Below are 26,291 nucleotides of genomic sequence, written 5' to 3'. Positions count from 1 at the left end.
CCAGGTTTGGGAACCCCTGCCCCGGGTAAACCCACAGAACTTAATGGCACTTGAGAACCCACCATTTTAAGTAACTGGATATCCATCCATATAAAAGTCACATACCTTTTGGCTAGTTTGGGATTTGGAATCTTCAGAAGAAACAGCATTCTTTGCACGTAGAAGATCGATATCCTCAAAATCAGTACATTTTGGCAGAACTGCAAACTTCTTCTGAAGAGGTTCTGTCTGGACTCTATTTTGAGGAAGGGCAGAATCGCAGCAGAATTCTTTCAGTTTTTCCAGAGACTTTAAAACAGTCCTGGTCCTCAGATGTTTCTTGGGCTCTTAGCAGATCAGATGAAAATATAACAATAGTATTTTGTGTCATTATGTCAATTCATAATCAGCATAGGATTTTTACAGAAGGAGCTTCTCATTTAAGGCAAGAATCTAACTATAATGTGATAAAGGAGCACAGAAGACTCTTGACTAGGGAAACTGAAGAGCTCCATAGGGAAGTCCTAAAGATACTGAAACCAGGAATTCACCAGGGGAACCCGAAAACCAAGCCCCAGGACACTTACCTTCCTGCCTCCATAGCTTGCTCATGCAATTCTCCCTGAAATGCCCTGGACCCCAATTTCCACATGTCAAATTGTACTGACTTTATCAAGACCGATCTCAAAACTACTTTTTCCAAGAAACTCTGCTAATTCTCCCAGTTAATAGTCATGTTTTCTTTCCTCTGTGTTCCAGTAACAAAACCACATCTTTCTACAGCCCATATCACACGCTGCCAATTAGTTGTTATTAAGAAGCAAGCAATCCATAAAATAAGGAATACTATTCACATATTGGGTATTTATAATAATACATGCCAGAGTACATTTTTTTGCCCCTAAGAGCAATAAAATTCAGCAGTTACTTTTAAATATAAAGAAATGGGACTGCATTTATCATCTCTTACCTTTCCCATTAAGCAAAATACTCTGAGGACAAGAGTTATGCTTCACTTATTTCTAAAAGTTTAAATTGTCTCATATTCATATCCAAACCTCTTTTTAGGTATATACTTTATCCTGTCTGTTAACCTTATAGCTAGAAAAATATATATTTGAAATCTCTTTTCAAGTGTATATATTCATCTTATTTACGATTACTCTCCCCTTTCCAGGATGTATACTTGAATCACTCTTCAAAGGTATACTGTAAGTTTTTATATTACATAAGAACTTTTCTCCTATCTATACAAAAACACTTTCCCAGGGCGGGGGTGGGGTATAAGTCTTAGAGTTGTACTTTTGTAAAAAAAAAAAAAAAGTATCTGAAACTGAAGTGTTAAAAACTGAGGTGAAGGAGCCAGGGACTCTTCTGACTACTGAATATTCTGTTCTTTTCTTTACATTACTTATGTTTTAAGTAAAGTTCATATTTCAAAAATTCCATGTTATTTCCACAAACTTCAGGGTCTGTTTGGCTGGATCTACAGCAAGGCCTTAGCATGCATGTGGTTAGACTCCTTGATGGCTGACTTTCCCATTTCTCTTCCTTCCATCCTTCCCCAGCCTCCTACCCCACTCTCACTATGCCAAGAAGATTCCCTCATGAAGCTCCATCCCTGAGTTATGCACAACTCAAAAAGGCTTATATTGGTTCAGATATGATCCTGGATTGAACTGGTTTTTCTGTATAACCTCTCTGCCACCCTTCCACATCTCTTAAAATTTGTTCTTTCCTTTTTCTATGTAGTTATCTTTCATCCTTAGGCTATAATGTCTTTTATGGGTGCACCTCAGCTCAAGAGACAGCAAAGAAGATATCCCACCCTTATTCATTTATATCAAGACATTATGATTCCTGAACTATAAAATAAGGGGAAGAACTGGTACATAAGAAATGACACAAAGTTATAATTTTTTCCTACTGCTCCCAGGGCCATCATATTTTGAGCCATCTAAAAGAAAACCAGGAGGAAATATGAACATGTTTATCTGTGGGAAGAATGAAGCTTACAGAGGAAAGCCACAATCTTTCATTGCCTTTCTCACAGATACCTAAGAGAGATCTTTACACCTTATGAGGCCCTCAAGGGAAAAAACTAAATGGAAGCCCTCTCAAATAAAAAGCCCCCAAGAGCTATAAAACCCTTATGCCTCAGAGGAGACATAGATATAGGCCCCAGTTCCTTCATTAGGCCTTGAGGAAGACTGTAACCACTGAAAAACCTGACTGGTCAAAAACTGAGTACAGTGTGTGTGTGTGTGCGCGTGCTCAGTCGTGTCTGACTCCTTGTAACCCCATGGACTGCAGCCTGCTGGACTCCTCTGTCCATGGAATTCTCCAGGCAAGAATATGGGAGTGGGTTGCCATTCCCTTCCCCAGAGGCTCTTCTGGACCCAGCGATAAAACCCACATCTTGTGTGTCTCCTGCACTGACAAGTGGATTCTATACCATCTGAGCCACCAAGGAAGCCCCTGAGTACAGTGTGTGTGTGAAAGTCACTCAGTCGTGTCCGACTCTTTGCGACTGTATAGTCCATGGGATTCTCCAGGCCAGAACACTGGAGTGGGTAGCCGTTCCCTTCTCCAGGGGATCTTCCCAACCCAGGGATCAAACTCAGGTCTCGTGCACTGCAGGTAAGTACAGTGTATGATGAAAATTAAAAGGAAAATGGAATTGGGAGGCCAGCAGGGGGAGCTCTCCTGCACACCCAGTGTCAATACAGATCCCAAAAGGAAGAGACTTACCTTGTATCTCCTACAGAAGTGATACTACCTTACTACTACCAGAAGGAGGAAGATTTTCTCCTAGCCTAACAACAGTTCAACCAATGAGAGACTGTCACAACTCAGACAAAGAAAACCCTCTATATTCTGAACTCCCAATTTCCTCTAATCAACCTTCTGTTTGTAACAAACCCTCCTAACTTCCCCTTCTCCTTTATAAAAAGTTTTCTCTCCTTAGCTTTGCCAAACTTGCATGCTATTTGCTATAGCTGCATGTCCTGTAATCTCTGCTGCCCCCAGATAAAGCCATTTTGCTGGTAAAATAATTGAGTTGTTTTTACTGTTTTAACAGTACCCAAACAAACCTTAGCAACCTCTATATTCTGCTCCTATATTTAAAACTTCACTTATACTATCTTGTTTTCTGAAGATGCCATGAAATGAGCCATCAAACTGGCACAATATGAGATTAAAACTTCGCAGCATTATCACTAGTCTCTGAGCCCTTAAGAGGATATACCCTAGAAATAAGGCCACTGGTTGCTGTCCCAAGACGTTAAATAGACCAAAACTTCCTTGCTAAAAATCTTTCACTGAAACTAACACTTTCACTGTTTGAGCTTTAAATTCTGTGTGCCGTAAAATGGAAATACATAATAGTTACTTTCCTCAAGACTACTCTTCTAGATTTAGGTTATGAATGATCAGGAAGAAGAAGAATTATCATATTTTAAATGAAGAATTTTAATCTAGAAGGAATCACAGACTAGATGCTAAAATATAAATATGCCATTATAAACATATTTTTAAAAATATGTACAAGAACCTGTTTTACAGATAAAATAATTCATCATCTTAAAAAAAGGAAAAAAAGAAAAATCTTTGTAATATTACAAACATATTTTAAGTTGGTTAAATTAAACACAATGTTCAGGTAAAACCAATCTACACTAAGTCAGGATAACAGTTATCCTGGGTCGGGGGAAGGGGTTGCAGTGGGAGGGAGCACAGAGAGATTTCTGGGAGTCCTAGTAATATAGCTTGTTGATCTAAGAGACAGTTACAGAGGTGACTTCAGTTTGTGAAATTTATCAAGCTTATAATTCTCTACATATCTTAAACATCTATAAAGAATTAAAAACAACAACAAATCCATGTTCATAGATCTCAGGGTGTCAAGAACTGTCTGGAAAAACAACCTACAGCCAATGTTTTAGAGTGTTTAAGCTGGAAATACGATATTTAAACTTACACAGATAAAAAATAATATACAAGTCAAGCAGGATGAGGTCTTAAAAAGAAAAATAAACAAATTTAAGAGCCAGTTTCAAATCTTGTCTAACAGTAGAAACCCAGGTAAGCAATAGAACTTTCTCTTAATTTAAAAAACTTATTTTTTAATCTCAGTGCCTTTGTTTTAAATATTCATTCCCAACTGAGGCATGTTGTTTTAAACTTCTAAAGGTGCTTTTTTTTAAATAGTATAAAATAAAAATGGAAAGTTCATTGGACAAAATTTTTTACCTTCTATAATAAGTATAGTCATTAGAGAATACAAAAATGGGAATTTGGGGAATGGTATATTTAATTCCATGGAAAAATTTGATTTTTTTCATTAAAGCTAATTAGCTTTATCCTCAGCCATTAAAAAAAAAAAAGAAAGAATGCCATTAGCAGCAACATGGGTGGTTACATTATCATACTGAAGAAAGTCAGAAAAAGACAAATATTATATAATATCACTTATATGTGGAATCTAAAATATGGTACAAATGAATTTATTTACAAAAAAAGAAACAAGACTCACAGACATAGATACAAACTTATGGTTACCAAAGGAGAGGTGGGTTGGATAAATTAGGAGTTTCGGAGTAGCAGATATAAACTACTATATATATAAGTAGTATATACTAAAAATATAATATTATATATATAAAATAGATAAATAACAAGGACCTACTGTATAGCAAGGCAACTATACTCAATATTATATAATAACCTATAAGGGAAAGAAATCTGAAATATATATAGGTATATACATATATATATATATATATATATATATATATATATAAAAAACTGAATCACTTTGCTGTACACCAAAATCTAGCAATCTAAATCAACTATCCTTTGATTTAAAACATTTTACTTAAAATTTTTTTTGATTAAGTAGCTTTAACTTTAGGATATTAGTGTGTAATAATTATAAATACTGGTTGATATCTTTTATAAAATGGTTCAAGGATAACCTGGCAATTATATGAATTTAAGGCAAATTTCAATTTGAACTTTCTGGGTACAGTTTAAAGGCATAATACCCGATACATTTTCCAGGTCCTTTTTTTAATCGTATATTATTTTTATATACTCTAGCTATATTTTCTTGTATCCTTAATTGATTTTGTAAAGTCCAAATTTATATAGTATTAAGATAATGGATATCTGTATTCCTCAAAATGCTTTTGAGACAGATTTCTACACTATGTTTATCTGTAATTAATATTAATAATAAAAAGCAAGTCTGAATTTGGGGAGATTTTATTTATCAAAGTAGCCAGACATACATATACCACTGAACTGTACACTTTAAAATGGCTAAGATATAAATTTAACCATATAAAATAAAAGTTTTGGTTAAAATTTAACCAAATTCTGTTACGAAATAACATAAAATTAAATCACAAGAAGATGAACAACAAGAAATTAAATCAAAAAACTTTTGAAAGAGGTACAACAGACAAAAAGGTCACATACTGTATGATTCTATTTATATGAAACGTTCAGCATAGGCAAATCTATAGACAGAAAATAGATTTGTGCTTACTTAGGTCTGAAGGGGTGCTGTTGGGGGAAAATGGGAAGTGACTGCTAACAGGTACCGAGTTTCCTTTGAGGGTGATGAAAATGTTCTAAAATTGACTTTAATGAGGGCTGCACAATTCCGTGAATATACTAAAAGTCATTGAACTGTACACGCTAAATGGGTAAATTGTATAACCTGCAATTATATCTTAATAATTCTGATATTAAAAAAAAAAAGAGGTGGAGTAATCACCCTGGTGAAAACTCTTTCTTCTTCCTGAGAGCAATGTTTACCAAGTAACAAAGGTTTTATATCATAATATTCCAAGTCTGATGCCCCATTTCTATCTCATCTCTCCTGGATGCCAGGGTAAGTCAGTGAAGTGTGGTAACCCTCATAACTCACATATCACCCATCTCTTCTTCTATAAAAGGAGAATAACAAGGGTTGTTGGGAAGAGAAAAATAACTACAAAAAACCTCCAGAACAAAGGCAGGCAAACAGACGTTGTTCATTAACAGCTTGAAGATTTTACTGAAAAACTAAATAGATCAGTTCTATGCAGAGTAATGAAGCAAAGAAAAGTAGAGAGCTCTGGAAAAGGCAAATTCTGTCAAGTCATGCCTCCTGTCAAGCCCATTCAGGTAGGAGGAGGAAAAGGGTATCATCAGACCTATCCTTCACTTTAATCATGCATCTCCATTTCTACAGTTATTTCATACATAAATTCAAATTTTACTTCTTAATCCACCAAACTGAAACTTTTCTTTTTTGCTTTTGACTCATTTTCTTTGGGCTTCCCCGGTGGCTCAGATGGTTTAGAATCTGCCGGCAATGCGGGAGACCTGGGTTCAATCTCTGGGTTGGAAAGATTCCCTGGAGAAGGGAATGGCTACCCACTCCAGTATTCTTGCCTGGAGAATTCCATGGTCAGAGGGGCCTGGCAGGCTACAGCCCATGGGGTCATAAAGAGTCGGACACAACTGAGTGACTTTCACTTCACTTCACTTCATTTTCTTTACCTAATTTTGTGAGAATAATGAAGAAAGAAGGATTCTCTGATCTCTCCTATCATAAACTGTCTGAGGCCAATTAACTAAAGAAAAATTTGCTCAACTATCTGTATCCAATACCTCCACTAGAAGTCCAGGAGCTCAGGAATGGTGGTTTTACCCAAAATCTTTTCACATACAGAAGAAACAGCTCCATGATTAAAAAGGACAGGATAGATCTACATGTCCTAACACTGAATATTGTTCAAAATGCTCCAAGAGGGGGAAAAAAGTTGCAAATTAGTATATATACTATATTAAAATTTATGAAATATTATTCGTTAACTAATTTGTGTATACGTTTATACATATAGATGTGCATAAGTAGAAAAATCTGGAAGAATATACAGGATCTCCAAAAATCAGCAGTAGGCCTTACTGAAAGAAAGACTATGAGGTCTTTGTCTACCTTCTACGTTTCTGAATTGTTTGAAAATTTTATAACAAGAATGTTTTACTTTTATAATCAAGACCAAAATTTGCTAAAGGGAATAAAAGAGAAAATTCAAAGAACTACAGCCAAATTGCAGAACTCCAGCTTTTACCCCTACTTCTCCAACCTTCTACCCACACACCACCACTTAAGAAGGTGCCAGTCTACTCAAGCACAATGGAAGCCTTTCTCCACAAAGGAAACAAATGGCCCAATTCTCCTATAGCCTCCTCCACCCTCAGGAGAACACAAGAATATCAGAGCCATGACTTGTGAGAACGAAGAAAAACTGCCCCAGAACTCACCAGAGTTTCCAGACATTACAGAATCACTTTCTTCTTCCTTTTCTTGGACTTTCCTGGCTTTCTTTTTAACAGGCCCATCACTCTCCAGTGCTTTCTTTTTACTTCTGTCAATTTCTGTAACCTTTGTTAGAAAAGGATGTGTCATCTCTAATCTCAAAATTTGATGTACGCAGAATAATTTAAACTTTACTTCTGAATGACAGTAGGTTCTTGCCATCCACCCTTCATAGAATTGTCTACTTAGAGCTATGGGTGAACTGTTCTACCATCATCAAAGATAAGCTGGAGGTCAGGTCATGAGCCTCGGCATCTCAAGCAGTCCTAGAATTAGAACCAAGGCTGCTACTTTTCTTCACTTAATCAGCCTTGCCCTAGCTCAGATTATGAATCACACTACTTACCTATGTTAAATAGAGTACCTTCAAGAAAAAAACTAATATTTAGATAATTAAAGAATGGTATCATTTTTGAAATGTTAATTGCAATTTAACTGTTTCATGTTCAAGCTTGGCTTATGTTTTACCACTGAAGATGCCACAAGATTATGGACTGTATGCTGGCAGAAAAACTGTCAAAAACTTAGGTCCTTCACCAAATGACCTCTAAACAGTAGATGTAAAATAAAATCTTGGTGAATTCATGGAAATGCACACTATGGTCAAAAAACAAAGACAGGAGAGATACAATCCTCTACAGAAGAAATATAAATGAAGGGAACAAAATTTTGAAGCAGCCAAGCTGTCACCTGCTTTAAAACCTGGACGGTTACTTAAAAGCCAATCTACAACTCCCTTCCACATTTTCAGTTTGAGAAATGCTGTACCAGGGAGCCCCAATGAGGGCTCACCCTTAGGTTTTCCTTTGTGGCAGTGTTCCTGGTCAAAAACAAAACTATTTTACTCAAAGGATAGCAAGCAACAGGAAGGACCCTACGACTAGCACATCTGTATTGTCTCAAGAAACTTTATCCACTCATATCGTGTATCAGACTTTATAATCTGAACCACAAGGGGTAGGTACAGTCACCAGGGAACCGCACATAAGTCATGACTTTTACTGGTAATCGCCCGAAACATTGAGCAAGGCTGTTGCAACCCTAAAAACTGGAGATTTAACGCCAGTTTTCATCCAGTCACCTAACTAAACAAATAAAAATGAACAAGGCTCTTCTTCAACCCTCAACTCAGGGGGGAAAAAAAGGCAGGGCGGGGCGGGCGGGTAGAATGGAGATTAAAAGAGGTATCCTCTGACCCTACTCATCAGAATGGGAGTCAGGAGACCTGAGTTTCTGTCTCAGGGCTGCCATTAAGAGTTGGTGTGACCCTAACCTCAAAATTAATACCTCAAATGTAAGGGTGAAGTGAAAGTCGCTCAGTCGTGTCCGACTCTTTGCGACCCCATGGACTTCTCCATGGAATTCTCCAGGCCACAACACTGGAGTGGGTACCCTTTCCCTTCTCCAGGGGATCTTCCCAACCCAGGAATCGAACCCAGGCAGCATTGCAGGAAGATTCTTTACCAGCTGAGCCACAAGGGAACCCCTGTTAGAAGGGCACCTAGGATGGAGGCGGGCCTACCTCTTCCTACCGCCTCCTTCCGGAGTCCTGTCCCTTTCCCGTCTGGCCCAGTCACCTCGCCGATTCTCGCGCACAGTCCCCGCCTCATCTCGCCCCACCCACAAGCGCTGCCTCCGCCCATCTGGCCCCGCCCCCTCTCCCCAATGGCCCCGTCCCGATCTGGACCGAACCCACCACGTGTGGCTGCAACTGCGGCGGGAGCGTGGACGCTAGGGGCGCCTCGGAGTCAGAGTCAGGGTCCGCCTTCTCCGCTGCACCCGCTGGGGATGCGGTGGATTTCAGGCTTCCCGTAGACTGGAAGAATCTGCTCAAAACAGCCTGCCTTGCAGACGCTGGGTTGGCGGGAGCGGCGCCGCCGGAGGCCGGCTTCCGGCGCGGCATCGCAAGGCCGGGAGTCAACAACCCGAGAGCCGGGCCGAGCCGGGAGCGCGGGCCCGCGGCCGCAGTTCCCGGGGTGTCTGCGGGCGCGAGCACGTCGTGACCCGGCGGTGCGCCGGGGCGGGAGGCGGGGCGGGGGCGCGGTCTCGCCTACACAAATAGGGCTGGAGGGGCGGGGCGCCCAAGATTTCGCGCCAAGCTGCCGGACCGTGCCGGGGTCGGGGTCCACAGCTAGCTAGAAAGTGTTTTCCTGCCGCTGTCATGGTTCGTCCACTAAACTGCATCGTTGCTGTGTCCCAGAACATGGGTATCGGCAAGAACGGAAACCTGCCCTGGCCACCGCTCAGGTATCTGCTGAGTCCGGGGCGGGGGGTGGGGGGTGGGGGGTGGGGTGTCAAGAATGGAAGCTGGCGCCAACGGCCCTTGATTGGGATACCTGGGCCGCGTCGGCCGACGCTGGGAGAAGGAGCGATCGGTCTCGTGACCTGAGCTGGCAAGAGCTAGGCTTGGGCTTCATTCTGCGTCCGGAGCCTGGCGGCAGGTTATTGATTTACGTCCTGCTCTAGCTGCCCGGCTCCTACCCCGCCCTGGAAGTACCCTCCCCCCCCGCAACCAGCGCCCCGTTTGTCGCGGGGGCTTTAGAGCTTAAGCCCACGGGATCACATTCTGAGGAACTGCGTGTTTCTCTTAACTTGTAGGAATGAATTCCAGTATTTCCAAAGAATGACTACAGTCTCTTCAGTAGAAGGTAATGTGGCATTTTTAAGTGCTTCAAGTTTGCGAAAGGTCTTGCCTGAGGAAGCTTGCTGCTAAGTCACTTCAGTCGTGTCCGACTCTGTGTGACCCCATAGACGTTAGCCCACCAGGCTCTCCTGCCCCTGGGATTCTCCAGGCAAGAACACTGGAGTGGGTTGCCATTTCCTTCTTCAATGCATGAAAGTGAAAAAGTGAAATCGAAGTCGCTCAGTCGTGTCCGACTCTTAGCGACCCCATGGACTGCAGCCCACCAGGCTCCTCCATCCATGGGATTTTCCAGGCAGCAGTACTGGAGTGGGGTACCAAAGCTTACCAGTGCAAATTTTACTTAAGTGAAAAGTTGCTCATGTTAGTCTTGGACCTTTTGTCTTAACATCAATGTGTATACAGTTCCCAAGACTCATTAAACATTCCTTAAAAAAAAAGTTTATTTGAAATTTTATGTGGGCGCGTTGCTGCTGCTGCTGCTAAGTCGCTTCAGTCGTGTCCGACTCTGTGCGACCCCATAGACGGCAGCCCACCAGGCTCCCCCGTCCCTGGGATTCTCCAGGCAAGAACACTGGAGTGGGTTGCCATTTCCTTCTCCAGTGCATGAAAGTGAAAAATGAAAGTGAAGTCGCTCAGTCATGTCCGACTCTTCGAGACCCCATGGACTGCAGCCCACCAGGCTCCGTACAATTCAGGTATTGGGCAAAATTGGAAGCTAGGTAAAGGCTTCTTTGGAGGTCAGAGCCCGCAAAGGAGAACGGAAGCGGCTTTTGAAATCGCTGCTGCTGTAAGATGATAATGTCTGAATGGCAATGGAGAGGACAAAGGGCAAAAAACCGTTACAAGATGCTCGATTTGGAGATCCGAAAGTTGAAGGTGGTGCGGTAAGGCAAGGATGAACTCTCATTTCCAGTTTGATAGTCTGAGTGACATGGGAAATAGTGAGCAGCTCTAATGATGACAATTTTGAAGTGCTTGTAGGATATTCCAGACAACTTCAGGCTCAGGGAATGAGGTGAATTGAACCACTGGCAAGAAGAGGATAACCAGGGAAAAGAATATGGGCATGAGGGATAGGACCATTTAAAGCCTAAGAAGAGTGTATCTTTGTTCCTTGGAGGAGCAGAAGCAGAGTAAACAGGGGAACCATAAATCGGAAAGGAGCAGATGCAGCATAACTGTAATGGCAGGGATAAAAGGTCCTTGGATTTGGCCCTTGAATCACTGGTCGAGACCAGATGGCAAGAGCTCTAAGGCAAAGGATTGACATTAACGCTCTCAAAATCCTAAGTATGGCCTGCTAATAAGAAGAGCATCCTCTGCCTGTTTGCTTGTTTTCAGTAAATATAGTATTTCTTGGATGAATGAATGAAAGGGTACCAAAGATGTCTTGGCTGTCTCCCTACGTCCTTCATTCATCATTTCTACCTTAGTTGTTAGGTCAGATCTGTGCCATTTTCCTCATCAGAATTCCTCACCTGTTAGCTTCATTAATAGTTGATAATCTCCTTATTGAACACATAAAGTTCTGTCCTTGCAAATATAGTGAATATTGTATAAGGATTCTCTGAATTATGGGGCGGGGGGGGAGGGGGATTGTTTATTCTTGAAGGAAAATAAAATTTTTTGCAGTTTGTAAATTTCATGTTTTTGTTTTGAAAAAATCAAACTAATGATGATTCTTTAAGAAAACAGATACATGCACTCCTTTGATAGTCTCTCAGAACATGTCAAGAATCATAGAAATGTATATGTTCCTTTGATCCAGATAGCCAACTCCCAAGGTTTTTCCCTCCTAAGTAATTAAACAAATTGGAAGCTACATATGTAACGTTTTCATAGAAGCAGTATAGTTGAAAGAGAAGCTTAGAGGCACAATTGATAATGTTTTTTAAGCTCATTGCTTGGAATATTAAGCAGCTATCTTTAAGAAAAATTACTGTAATTTAAATATATAAAGTATGCAAATATAAATAATGTATATATGTGAAAGTTGCTCAATCATGTCCAATTCTTTGTGACCCCATGGACTATACAGTCCATGGAATTCTCCAGGCCAGAATACCGGAGTGGGTACCATTCCCTTCTCCAGGGGATCTTCCCAACCCAGGGATCGAACCCAGGTCTGCCACATTGCATGCGGATTCTTTACTAGCTGAGCCACCAGAAGTGAAGTGAAGTGAAGTCACTCAGTCGTGTCCGACTCTTTGCAACACCATGGACTGTAGCCTCCCAGGCTCCTCCATCCATAGGATTTTCCAGGCAAGAGTACTGGAGTGGGTTGCCATTTCCTTCTCCAGGGGATCTTCCCAACCCAGGGATCAAACCCAGGTCTCCCGCATTGTAGGCAGAGGCTTCACCATCTGAGCCACTAGGGAAGCCCTTAAATACCCTTAACAACTTAATTACCCATAACAATAAATAAGTCTTAAATACCCATAACAACTCTACAAGTAGGAACCATTGTTATCTCCATTTTATAGGTAAGGAAAATAAAGCACAGGAAATAAACATGACTTGCTTAGTAGATGACAATACATTCAATTTTAGCACTTCATCCCAGTATCTTTGCTTTTAACTACTATAATATACATGGTTACAGTTGGTTAAAGCTATATATTGGTTATAAATTGGCTAAAGGCAAAGGGAATAATAGTTATTAGACTTAGATAATGGATGACATGATAAATTTTGGTAAAGCTGTTTTAAATTTTAATTTTTAAAGCAGATCCACTAGGTGTCACTATGACCATCATATCTATGCATGTATGTATAAGTATATAAAAATATATATGTATGCTCTCAAAATATATTTATTCTTTCCATGTGATTTTAAAGGTAAACAGAATTTGGTGATTATGGGTAGGAAGACCTGGTTCTCCATTCCAGAGAAGAATCGACCTTTAAAGGACAGAATTAATATAGTTCTCAGTAGAGAACTCAAGTAAGTATTATAACAAATTCACGGCAAGAAAATCGTGTTCCATTTCTTATGGTAGAGGGTTAGTATATGACTGAAATAGTATGAATATTACTATGGATGAAACTACTTAATATCATAAAGGTGATTACAGAAAATGAAGTAGAAGTTATGTATGCCTCATGACAGTAACTTATTCTGTTACTCAAGGGATTGATTTCATCACTTGACAAGTTACATTAAATCTAACTATGGTAATAGATTTGCGAGTTTCCTTGAACCATTATTCAGTAAACTTAAATATGTTATATAATGTAACTTAAGAAACTCTAGTTTCACATAAAATCAAAATACATATGTTTTGGACCTTACCAAAATTAAGTGGTTATCCTTTCTCTGTACCTATCCCTAAATACTGTAAGTTTTCAAATAAGCTAAAAACTGTGCTGTGTTATTTCATCTTGTGCTCTGTTATTTCTAGTTTACCACAACACCCAAATAATATTTTGTACTTAGGCTCTTTACCCAAAGTCTGAAGGTTAAAAATTTCAAAGTTTTGAAATGGAAGCATTTCCCAGGGATTCTCAGGAGTGTCTTTTGTTGACCTGTGCAAGGAATTTTTCTGTTCACCAGTCTAACATTAGGTGACATAGATCTGGATGCCTGGAAATGCCCTGGGGACTCAGCAGGGTGAGGAGGGAGAGGTGGTTCAAGTAATAGCATTAAGGCTGTTCATCAAGTCAGCTCCAGTGCTTTGTCCGCACCAAGGCTTCCATGGCATTTACTCTACAGGGGCTTTCCATTTTGTTTCTTTTTGTTACTGTTTACATTGGTCCTAGCTCACTAAGATAACTTCCTGAACCCCAAGGGATTTGGGGGGTGGGGGAGCACCTGAATTATACCATAAGAGGAAGTTTGGAATTGGCATGGTAATTATTCTCTCTTAAACTAATAATCTAAGCAGAAAAAGAATGCAGTATCCTAAGGTACTGCTTGCTTAAGAACAAGGGTCATAATATTCCTTTCCCATGTGTATTATTAGGGTTCAACCAGAGCATCAGACCAGTAGCAGATAGATAGGTAAAAGACTTTTATTGCAAGGAATTATGCCATTGTGGGGGCTGGCTGCTGCTGCTAAGTCGCTTCAGTCGTGTCCGACTCTGTGCGACCCCATAGACGGCAGACCATCAGGAAGGATAGGCAGGAACTCTAGAAGGGGCTGAAGCTGCTGCCCACTGGGGAAATTTCTTCAGGGAAGCCTCAGATCTGTTCTTAATACCTTTCAACCCCTTGAATTAGGTCCACCCAGATTAAAGTCATCTAATTATCAGCTTTAATCACATCTACAAAATACCTTCATGGCAACACCTAGATTGCTGTCTAAATAACTGAGTACTGTAGCCTAGCCAAGTGAATATATCAAAGACCATGGGAAGGAAAAAAACACTGCACAACTATAGCCTAAGGGGATTCAGGCTTGTGTAGATTTTCTCCCAAATCCCTCCTAGTATGGTATAGGTTAAAAACATGAAAGAAAGTATACCAGAATATTTGCACTGATTGCCTTTGGGTAGGGGAATATGTCTTGCCATCTGCCCCAGTCTTCATGCTGGTCTCTCCTGATTGCTAGGATATTCTGATGATCTCTTTACTTGGTAGGTTCACTGATTGTATTGCCATTCCCAGAGACTCTTTAATAACATATTCTTGAATACTATTTAAGTTTATTTATGGCCAGCTTGAGCTAAAACGAACATAAAGAAATCTCAGTGGGGGAGATTTTCAGTTGGGGAAGAATATCTCCAATTTCTTCCTTATGACCCCCTGTGGTGTATATAATTGGATTTGTTTTTTTCTTATGTATTTATAAATAACATTTGTTGGTGTATTTTCACTTTTTTTTATAAGGCAGAGAGAAAATTTTAAATCTTTATAACCAAGAGAAAATTTAAAATCTTTATTACCAAGCACACCAGGGAAATAAGGATTCCAGTTAGGGAAACATTTTATTTTTTATCCTTCCTTCTGCTTCCCTACTTGTGGTCAGTTCCACATATATCCTGAGCACCTGCTGTGTGCCAGGCACTGCTAGGTCCTAAATAACAGTGGGGAGATTCACACAGGTAAATATCTAATTCATGTAAGCTTTTAAGATAGGTTCAGTTTCTTACCACCACCACCCCCAGGGTAAAAAGAAACTGAATCCTCAAAGTAGCCCCAAAATTTGCTGCCAGATATTAGTCATTTTGGGTAAGTGTTTCCTTAATAAGGTATAGGAAAAAAATGCCTTTCCAAAGCTTTTTAGACAATCCAATTGTGGCTTTAAAAGAAATATTACACAGCCACACTTGGAAAACAGGCATTTTCTCAAAACATTAAACACAGAATCATCATATGCCCCAGCAATCCCACCCCTTGGTATATACCCAAGAGAAATGAAGGCAAAATTACATAAGAACCTATACACAGATATTCAAAGCAGCATCATTCATAGTAGCCAAAAAATGGAAACATCCCAAATGTCCATCAACTGATGAATGGATCAACAAAATGTGCTATATCCATGCTATGGAATATTATTCCACAATAAAAGGAATGAATTACTGATACACGCTACAACATAAATAAATTTGGAAAACTAGAGTTTAATATTACTTTATTGTTTTTCTTTTGAAATAAATACTATGTACAACAAAATGTACATTTTTGTCTTATGTGTACATTTCCTACATTTTAACAAATGTATGCATCTATGCCTCTGATGCTGGGAAAGATTGAAGGCAAAAGAAGAGGGCAGCAGAGGATAAGATGGTTAGATAGCATTACTGACTCAATGGACATGAGTTTGAGCCAACTCCAGGAGATGGTGGAAGACAGGGAAGCACCGTGTGCTGCAGTCCATGAGGTCGCAGAGTCAGACATGACTTAGCAACTCAGCAACAACATGCACCTGTGTAACCCATATCAAAGATAGAGAACGTTCCTGTCACTCCCAGAAAGCTGCCTCGAGTCCCTTACTGGTGAATCTTTACCCCTTCCCTCCAGAAACAACTACCGTTCTGATCTTTCTAACACACATATCATGCGATATCACAGGTGGTTTTGGTTTTGATTCATTGTGGACTGTACATCAATAAGGGTTGAATTATTGGCCATGGGCCATACTGATGCTAAATGCTTTTTATTGAAAGGTCTTATGTTTATGATGATTTTTACTTTATTATTACTGCTTCCTAGTCAGATTATTTTACTAATATGAATGGTGTTTGTAAATATTATGTGTAATTCTTTCTGTTAACCTCAGGGAACCTCCAAAGGGAGCTCATTTTCTTGCCAAAAGTCTGGATGATGCCTTAGAACTTATTGAAGATCCAGAATTAACAAATAAAGTAGACGTGGTTTGGATAGTGGGAGGCAGTTCTGTTTATAAGGTAAGAAAAATTATCTGTGAATATAAAGAAATAGTCTACCCTCTTTCAGCTTCCCTGCCATCTGAACTTTGAAAAAATAAGCCATGAGCAAAGCGTGTTATTTCTATAAGTTAGACATACTGTCAGTTTGAATTACTCATTTTTCAACACTATCAGACAAACTAAATGAAACTTTTAAAATAAGTTTTTAGGTCTATACCAATTTATTTTCAATTCAAAATAGTTGACGTTTCCAATTTTAAAAACATTCTAAACCCTTCCTGAGAATTGTATTTGCACTGCATTGTTTACTTTTCCGTATGTGCCCTGCATACACTGAGTTATCATCTGTTTTTCAGGATAAATATGTTCCTTACCGAGAAAAGGCTATGGCTGTCCATTGATATACAGTGACTAGATGGATATGAGCTAATTAAAAACAGAAGACTCCCTCAGCAGTTTTCGTTTAAAATGAGGATAAGGAGAAAGTGTTACATGATTTCATATCATAAAGGAAGACAGTATGTAAAATAGAAAATAATTCCTTTTGCTTGATACCAGAAGACCTCCAGCTTTAGAAAATGCTGAGGTTAATACATAGAATTTTATAACATTGATGAAAGATGAACATTTATGGGGAGGAAAAAAAGTCAGCCCCTATTCTTTGGTGGCTTGTGGTAATACACGAACACTGAAATTATTTTAGAAAGAAGAGGTATATATAATATATATATATTATAAAAATTCTTGTTTTTTGTGTTCCTCTTTCTACAACCTTTATTTCTTCCATTTGTAATAGGCGGAAAATGGACATTTTTCGTTGGTCTTTTTGGCCAAGTATGAATTTTTTAAGAAAATAAATCCTGTCTTTTCCTCAGTGTCTATCATATTTTGAATGATTCAATACTGCAGTCACTTGAAAATGTATTGTAAATGATGCTGCTGCTGCTGCTGCTAAGTCGCTTCAGTCGTGTCCGACTCTGTGCGACCCCAGAGACGGCAGCCCACCAGGCTCCCCCGTCCCTGGGATTCTCCAGGCAAGAACACTGGAGTGGGTTGCCACTTCCTTCTCCAATGCATGAAAGTGAAAGTGAAGTCGCTTAGTCATATCCGACTCTAGCGACCCCATGGACTGCAGCCCACTAGGCTCCTCTGCCCATGGGATTTTCTAGGCAAAAGTACTGGAGTGGGATGCCATTGCCTTCTCCGATTCTAAACGATATAAGTACTTAAATACATTTATACAATTTGATATATCTAAACGCATATAAATAAAGAAGTAGAATCCCTAGGTAGATAATTCACTAGGGATTACTTCACATCATAATGACTTGTAGAACATTCAAATCTACCAGCCTGTTTTTGTAAACAGAGTTTTATTAGAACATAGCCATGCCTATTGGTTTATTAATGTTTATGACTGCTTTTGCTACAAAGGTATGAAACTGTATGGCCCACAAAGCCTAAAATATTTACCATCTGACTCTGTACAGAAACAGTGGACCAAATATCATTAACTATTACTTGTTTTCCAAACTTTAAGCTTTTTATTTTGTATTGGGTATAGCCAATTAACAACGTTGTGGTAGTTTCAGGTAAGCAGTGAAGGGACTCAGTCATACATACACTTGTACAAATATCATTAACTTTGATATAGATCTTCAAATGCTACCGTGATTAGTCCCTTCAATTTTTCTAATTTTTGGTACAGTAAGAATTGATTTGGTTGGGGCAAGAAAAAAACTGATTTAATGGAAGCCATAGTATTGAAAATAAAAAGTAAAATTTGTTCTATGACCTTTATGTGGAATCTTAAGGAGTACAGACACTTGAATTTATATGTATATGGTTTTGTGGGTTTTTTTTTTTTTTTTACTTCTGTAAGCTATTTCACAATCAAGAGTTATTGCTTTATTAGAGCTGCGATTGGGACTGACTCCTGACTTTGTATTCGAATTTTAAGATATTTGTTCTAGGGAAGTTTTTTCTGTAGAAACTAGCAACAGTGTTATAGGCAGTGGCACTGTCTCTATAAGACCAAATGCAATCATTGGCAACAACAGACAGAATGTGTTACCTACTAGCATTGTGACTATCTGCTGAGAAATTGAAGCATTATTAAATTTTATGTAAAGGTACTAAGTATGCCCTTGGGATTTTCATTAGTCAAAGTTTCATGAAATTACTATCTTATTCATATATACATACATGCATACATACATATATATATATATATGTAAGTTTTTTCCATGGAGGGAAAGTAAATAATTTGGGGGTTTTAATTCTTAAACAACAACCTAAGATAAAAGACAAATTGAATGCTTAGATGCAAAAAGAGTTTATGCAAGCAAACTAGAGCCCAGAGTATATTTGAATTCACCCTTGTAACTATTGATAAATGATTAGGGCCATTCTCAGCTAAGTCATACTTTTGCAGGGACCCAAAGTGAAGAATAGGATAATTATAGCATACTTTGGAGGTAATTAAAAATATTACAGTTTCTATAGCTTTAGACACAGATAAATAAGGAAATTAATGCCTTTTGTTCTATTTCAAAGGAAGCCATGAACAAGCCAGGCCATGTTAGACTATTTGTGACAAGGATCATGCAAGAATTTGAAAGTGATGCGTTTTTCCCAGAAATTGATTTTGAAAAATATAAACTTCTTCCAGAGTAAGTAAAATGTTATCAATTAGTCTGAAGCACCTTTGGCTTTCCTGCTTAAGAACTATAAAAAAGAGAATGTGTCTTCAGATAGAATTCAAGGTAGTAATGTGTTTTATAGACTTAAGCTATAGGAATTTGGGGTATCTGCTTTAACACACTTGGGAAGGTTCAGGTTTTAATGATTTTGCTGAAGTCTAGAGAGTCGGCCTTAGTTCGTTCTGTGAGATCTCTGCTTATTCGGGATCAGACCTCTGCCTTAGGGGATACAGTGCTTACCTAGACAGGTGATGTTACTATCACTATGCTCCAGATCACGTTTTTCATAACAGAGGAGGAGGGGGGTGAGTAACAGATAAGCATCCAAAGAGTTTCTGTGTGGTGAATTGAAATACTGCAATGTGGTAGATTCTGTGTATTCTGAGAAGTCCTTTCTGAACGATGACGCCTACACTGAGAGCTAAACAGCAAGAAGCCAGCCACACAAAGACCTGAGAAGAGCATTCCAGAAACCAGAAGTAGCTAGTGCAAGAGACCTGAGGGCAGAAACAAGCCTGGCATGTTCCCTGAACCTGAAAACCACTGTGGACATTGTGAGTGAGGAGGGGACTGAAAGGGATCAGACCAAGGGCGAGGTTAGAGGGTTCTGAATAGAGAATGATACTGTTCTTCTGGAGAAGGAGTAGGCTACCCACTCCAGTATTCTTGGGCTTCTCTTGTGGCTCAGCTGGTAAAGAGTCCGCCTGCAATGGGGGAGACCTGGGTTTGATCCCTGGGTTGGGAAGATCCCCTGGAGAAGGAAATGGTACTCACTCCAGTATTCTGGCCTGCAGAATTCCATGGACTGTATAGTCCATGGGGTGGCAAAGAGTCAGACACTGCGCAGCTTTCACTTTGACTTTAACTGTTCTGTTACGGGAAGTGGGCAAGAGGGACAGGAGTGAAGGAGGGAAGCCCGTTACAGTAGTCCAGGTGAAAGATGAAGGAACTTAGTTAGCAGTGGTGGAGGTGGAAGAAGAGGTTACATTTGATTTACTCTGTACTTGCGCTTTTAGCATGAAACTGATTGTGAAAACATTTTAGTTTAAAAGCACTTTTCAGCTGTTGGCTATGGAGAGTAGAAGATTAATTATACCAACACTTTTAGACTAGCTCTTAACACATTCTTTCAGACATTCTCAGTTGAAAACAGTCTTTGAGTGTAAGTTTGATTTTGGAAATTCCTCCTAAAAGCAACATTCAGAGCAAAGTCTGTATAAATGGATGATGAGGGCCAGTCTCAATTAAGTCATACTTTTGCAGGGTAAAATATATTATATATATTTACTATAAAGCTTTAGACTAAAGTATATTACTTTCTAGAATTGGGGCTTCCCTGGTAACTTAGCTGGTGAAGAATCTGCCTGCAATGCAGGAGACACGGTATAATTCCTGGGTTGGGAAAATCCGCTGGAGAAGGGATAGGCCTACCCATTCCAGTATTCTTGCCTGGAGAATTCCATGGACAGAGGAACCTGGCAGGCTACAGTCCATGGGGTTGCATTGTTGGACATGACTGAGCCACTTGCATTTTCTTTTAGAGTAATATAGGTAATGGTCTTGAATCAAATGAAGGGTGTAACTGATTTTCTTGGGCTCTTAACTAGCTCTAAAAAAATCTGGAAACTCTAAGAACTCTAAAAATTTCCTAAACAACCAAAGTACAGCCTTTTGCTTATTTGGTCTCCAAAGGTGACTGCTTAGAAAAATCACATTATTGATTTCAATCATATATATACACGTGGGGCTTCCCTGGTGGCTCAGTCGGTAAAGAATCTGCCTGCAGCACAGGAGATCAGGTTTGATCCCTGGGTTGGCAAGATTCCCTGGAGAAGGAAATGACTATCCACTCCAGTATTCTTGCCTGGGAAATCCCGGGGTAGAGGAGCCTAGCAGGCTACAGTTCGTGGAGATACAGTACTGTGGATACAGTGTGTGTATCCAACTCGCAAAGAGTTGGATACAACTAATGACTAAACCACCACCGTATATACAGTTTTTAAAAATTGTCTGTGTTTTGTTGTCCCAGCTTATTTTCTCCTGTGCTGCTTAGATCTGATTCTCACCTTCTGTGGATACTGATCTCTGCTGTCCCTCTTTTTTACCTTTCTTTTTTTGCTACTAACAAAAAGAATAAATTACTGTGTGAATCAGCTTCATATTAAATACCTTTAAAATACCTGTCTAAACCCTATTGCTCTGAATCAGACATCTTACAAAGCTGTGACCCTTTAGAATCCTTTATAATTTAAATACAGGGCTGGCTTTTTGACTCCTAGAAAAAAAAATGTGAACATCTTTACTGAGAAATGATTCACACATCTCAACATTCATCCATTCGAAATATAAAATTCAATGGGTTTTAGTATATTCAGAGTTTTGTGGCTATCACCACAATCTCAAGTTCAGAACATTTTCACCACCCTGCTAAAAAATCCCTGTGCACATTAGCAGCTGCTCTTTATTCCCCTCCCATCTTGGCTCTAGGGAACACTAATCTATTTTCTGCCTCTATAGATATGCCTATTCTGGATATTTCATATTAACAGAATCATATAAAATGAAGTCTCTCACTTAGTATTCTGTTTGTAAGGTCATCCATGTTGTTACTGGTTTGATCACCTTGCTGTCCAAAGGACTATAAAGAGTCTTCTCCAGGACCACAGTTTGAAAGCCTCAATTCTTCAGCACTCTGCCTTCTTTATGATCCAGTTCTCACAGCCATTCATGTCTACTGGAGAGACCATGCTGCTGCTGCTGCTGCTAAGTTGCTTCAGTCGTGTCCGACTCTGTGCGACCCCATAGACCGCAGCCCACCAGGCTCCGCTGTCCCTGGGATTCTCCAGGCAAGAACACTGGAGTGGGTTGCCATTTCCTTCTCCAATGCATGAAAGTGAAAAGTGAAAGTGAAGTCACTCAGTCATGTCTGATTCCTAGTGACCCCATGGACTGCAGCCCACCAGGCTCCTCCGTCCATGGGATTTTCCAGGCAAGAGTACTGGAGTGGGTTGCCATTGCCTTCTCCAGGAGAGACCATAGCCTTGACTATACAGACCTTTGTTGGCAAAGTGATGTCTTTGCTTTTTAACACACTGTCTAGGTTTATCATAGCTTTCCTGCCAAGAAGCAATCGTCTTTAATTTCATTGTTGCAGTCACCATCCACAATGATTTTAGAGCCCAGAAAGGGGAAATCTATTACAGCTTCCACCTCTTCCCCTTCTGTTTTCCATAATGTAATAGGACCAGATGCCATGATCTTAGTTTTTTAATATTGAGTTTTTAGCTGGCTTTTTCACTCTCCTTCTTTACCCTCATCAATACAATACAGTATTGTAAACTATAGGCACAGTGTCACACAGAACATCTCCAGGACTGACTGATCCTGCTGAAATTGTATATACCCTTTGAACAGCTACTCCCTGTTTCCTCCTTCCCCCAACCCCTGTGAACCACCCTTGTACTCTCTTGCTTCCATGAATTTGACCATTGTAGATTTCTCATGTAAGAAGAATCATGCAATACTGTCCTTCCGCGACTGACTTATTCCATTTAGCATATTGTCCTCCAAGTTCATCCATGTTGTTACAGATGGCAGGATGTCCTTTTCTTTTGAAAGTTGAATGATAGTCTATTTTATGTATACATATTTTCTTTATATATTCATTTGTCGCTATAGTTTCCATATCTCGGCTGTAGTGAACATGGAAGTGCAATTATCTCCTCAAGAGCCTTACCGGACTTCACTTGCTAAGTGACTTCACTTACCAGAAAAATGAGAGAGAGTGTTGGCAAGGATGTGGAGAAATTAGGACTCTTGCACACTACTGATAGAAATGTAAAATGGTGCAGCCACTGTGAAAAACAGTATATGGCTCCTCAGAATACTAAAAGTAGAACTACCATATGATCCAGCAATCCCACTTCTAAGTATATACCCAAAGGAGGGCCTGGGTTTTGACTTAGAAGCTGGTGGGAACACCAACCTAAGTGAGTGTTAGGGCACAGAAAAAATAAACAGTGATTCTAGTAAAGGATTTGCAATAAGCCACACAGTGGGGAATTAGAGCGGTGTCGTGTCTACTAATTAAACAGAAATCAAGAATTACCATACATCACATATAACTTCAGTTCCACTCTGACAGTTAAAGGTTGAATTTTATTTTCCCTTTGCTCACACAAGAAATTTGATACCAAGTTTAAGACTTAGAAAACGTCCTTAAGAAATTTCACATTAGCTGGATAATACAGTGGAAAGATAAAGACAAACTGCTAACAGTGGTTAGTTTGGGGGAGAAGAATTTGGAGTAAGAAGGAAAGGAAGAATTAAACGTTTCATTTTCTAACGCTCTACAGAGTTTGAAGTTTTGCTTACTATTGCATGTGTGATGTATTTGCATAATATTTAATTATACATCTTTTTTTTTTTTTACAGATATCCAGGTGTTCCTTTGGATGTCCAGGAGGAAAAAGGCATTAAGTACAAATTTGAAGTATATGAAAAGAACAATTAATGTGAAAATGTTTTCCGATCTATTTTACAATGTTGTATTAGTTTCTGCTGTAGAACAAAGTGAATAAGCTATACATATATCCCCTGTTTTTTGGATTTCCTTACCTTAGATCACCACAGACCATTGAGTAGAGTTCCCTGTGCTATACAGTAGGTTCTCATGAGTTATCTGTTTTTTATATAGTTGTATATTCCCCATTAATCTTAACTAGACTCTATCAGATACCATTTGTAAAACATGTCTTGCTATAACTGTCTGAATTTCCATTAAGGGGCAGGAATAGGTTACCAGCACCACCTAGGGTAGAATATATCTATCAAGATAACAAAGTGGGAGAGTCCCCTGGTGGCAAGAAACCAGAGCCTGTAGAGCTAGGGGGTAAGTTCAAAGGTCAGAAATGGACAATAAACAGAAAAACTAGCATTCCGTTATTAAATTAGATCAAAAGAGGGACTAAGAATTACTCCATATAGATCACACTACTGAAAAAAATTCTGTTCACACAGACCATTCCACAAGGATAGTGATGAACAGGTACAAGACTACCTTTTGATGGTTAAGAAAACGTCTGAGACCTTTAAAAACTTTGTTTCTGACCTTCAGTGAGATTTCACAGGATGTTACAATGGTAGAACAAGAATTGGCTGCTCTTTACAAGAAAGGATAATCTAAAATCACACATAATGGCTAAAATTTTAAAAGGTAATAAATTGAGAATGAATATTGCTAGAAACCAAAATTAGTAAGTTAGAAACTAAACATCACAGAATTAAAAAATAAACCATGTTTTACCCATCTTATTAGCAAAGATTTAGATTACTAATATAAAAAAATAGCATTTTCTGCCCTATAAATTGGTACAAACTTTTTAGTGTGTAAGTTAGCAGTATCAATTAAAATTCAAAATATTCTGGGTTTGGACCCAGAACTTCCACTTCTAAAACTTATTCCTGAACAAAGAGATGGGTCCAAGAATATTAGTTGCAAAATTTTGTTTTAAACTTGGAAAGAACCCAAATGTTGATTAATAAAGAACTATTTAATATGTCTATAAAATGTAACATCTGCACCAGTAAAAAAAAAGGATGACTGAAAAATACCAAAAACTGCTAAGAAGCAACTTATGTATCAACTCAAAATGTCTAATAAATGTTAAAGTGTGGGGGAAAGCATGCAGCAGGCTATTGACAGTACCAGTTTGGAGTGTTGTTTTCTGCATTAGGTATGTCTGTCGTGATTAGACTTTCTGAAGTATTATGTGCTTATTTTTATTACAAAAATGACTTAATAAATAGAGCCCTTTATGTTTAGCAGTAAAATTAGGATACAGGCCATCAGAAGTAAAAAGAAATGTCCTAAAATCCTCCTAGAGGGAAAAGACAGATCACACAGAAAAATAGGAACCAATACTGAGGAAGACTTACAAACCACACGAAAACAGTGGTACTCTCTGCAAGGAACATAACCAGAAAACTCTTAGTATCCAGAGTTTATAGGTCTTAGATACTGACACAAAAAAGAAGGAAGCCAATTAGAGAAGAGGAAACTCAAATGACCAAAATGTCCCTGCCTAATTGGAGAAATGCAAATTAAAGCTACAGCAGGGTACCATCCACACACATCAGATGTGGCGTTCTCAGTAATACCAATTTATTTGATAGATGGTATCAGAAAGCATCAGTTGGTACGTGGAAAAGTCAAACCGGGAAGGTAAGAAGGCCAGTTCAAGGTCAGCGAGCAAGTTCCCATTGGGTTACAAACTCAGTACTGCTGAAATATCTGGGAAATGGAGGGGAGGAAAGCTGGAGTATTTATCCCCCACCCATTGATGGGGGCTACTCCCAGGGTTGTCAGCCCCCTGACCTGTCTACGACTGAACACACCAATGACTAGACAGAACCCCAGGTGTGTGCAGTAAGAGGCTGCTGACACGCTCAGTTCAGTCGCTCATTCGTGTCCAACTCTTTGTGACCCCATGGACTGCAGCACGCCAGGCCTCCCTGTCCATCACCAACTCGCAGAGTTTACTTAAACTCATGTCCATTGCATCAATGATGCCATCCAACCATCTCATCCTCTGTTGTCCCCTTCTCCTGCCTTCGATCTTTCCCAGCATCAGGGTCTTTTCCAGTGAGTCAGTTCTTCACATCAGGTGGCCAAAATATGACATGCTCAGGACCAGCAAATGTAAACACTTAAAACAATTCCATGTTTATGATTATGTACAATTTCATACTTCTTTATATAGTAAAAAGTATAAAGACACAGATAGTTTAAAGTATTTTACAATTTTAAAATACATAGAAGCATGAAGACAAATTACAGGTTCAGGAGAGGAATGATAGTAATTCAGACTAGAGAATCAGGTGCAGTAAAAAATTTGATTCAGGATAGATTTAAAAGTTGGAGGTAACAGGATTTTCTGGTGGTACTGGATTTTGGCTGTGAACCTACTGAATTTGAAATACCTGTAAGGAAGGAAAAAGGGAATGAAAGAAAAACTGAAATAATAGAACCATGCTGTTAAAATTCTAAATTATTTTTAACTGATAAATCTGTGCTAAGTCACTTATATCGTATATTCAATCTTATAATAAATTCTATGTGGCATCCACATTTGAGGCTGATTTGGCATTTCATTATATTAACCACATTGCTATAAATGACATTCCCAATCGATAGATTAAAGCAAATGTGTGCCCTTCCCCTCCAGTACATTAAAAGTGAAGTAATGCTGTTCAC

At 39.1% G+C, this 26,291-nt stretch overlaps 2 protein-coding genes and 1 long non-coding RNA gene across 7 annotated transcripts in view; 1 reads left to right on the top strand and 2 right to left on the bottom strand.

Annotated features, from left to right (window-relative positions):
• Window positions 1-9,260, bottom strand: part of MSH3 (mutS homolog 3) — a 182,690-nt gene extending 173,430 nt beyond the window's left edge. The window contains exons 1-3 of one of the 3 annotated variants that reach the window (XM_005904548.2): window positions 9,054-9,260; window positions 7,303-7,423; window positions 106-326 (exon numbers count right to left, since the gene is read on the bottom strand). In XM_005904548.2, coding sequence (XP_005904610.2) covers window positions 106-326; window positions 7,303-7,423; window positions 9,054-9,260 — 549 coding nt within the window. Of the gene's footprint in view, window positions 1-105; window positions 327-7,302; window positions 7,424-8,879; window positions 8,949-9,053 lie in introns of those variants that run through there. The other 2 variants (XM_070373062.1, XM_070373063.1) reach the window with 2 other exon arrangements.
• Window positions 9,261-9,373: 113 nt separating this feature from the next.
• Window positions 9,374-26,286, top strand: DHFR (dihydrofolate reductase). 3 transcript variants are annotated; one of them, XR_011464681.1, is made up of 7 exons: window positions 9,374-9,604; window positions 9,956-10,005; window positions 12,840-12,945; window positions 16,226-16,352; window positions 18,891-19,006; window positions 21,630-21,882; window positions 23,471-26,286. XR_011464681.1 is itself a non-coding variant. In XM_005904541.3 (6 exons), the coding sequence occupies exons 1-6, from the start codon at window positions 9,519-9,521 to the stop codon at window positions 23,547-23,549; spliced, it is 564 nt and encodes a 187-aa protein (XP_005904603.1). In that variant the 5' UTR covers window positions 9,374-9,518; the 3' UTR covers window positions 23,550-26,284. The 3 variants fall into 3 exon arrangements, 2 of the variants coding, with proteins under 2 accessions (XP_005904603.1, XP_014336536.1); XM_005904541.3 differs by lacking the exon at window positions 21,630-21,882 and having other exon boundaries at window positions 23,471-26,284; XM_014481050.2 differs by lacking the exons at window positions 9,956-10,005; window positions 21,630-21,882 and having other exon boundaries at window positions 9,471-9,604; window positions 23,471-26,284.
• Window positions 25,879-26,291, bottom strand: part of LOC138988474 (uncharacterized) — a 38,995-nt gene continuing 38,582 nt past the window's right edge. Inside the window, exon 4 of the long non-coding RNA XR_011464682.1 lies at window positions 25,879-26,017. This is a non-coding gene — a long non-coding RNA (uncharacterized lncRNA). The remainder of the gene's footprint in view (window positions 26,018-26,291) is intronic.

The sequence above is a fragment of the Bos mutus genome, chromosome 7 (assembly GCF_027580195.1).
Source record: "Bos mutus isolate GX-2022 chromosome 7, NWIPB_WYAK_1.1, whole genome shotgun sequence".
In the NCBI taxonomy this organism is placed as follows: domain Eukaryota; kingdom Metazoa; phylum Chordata; class Mammalia; order Artiodactyla; family Bovidae; genus Bos; species Bos mutus.
This window is presented reverse-complemented; position numbering and strand designations above follow the sequence as displayed.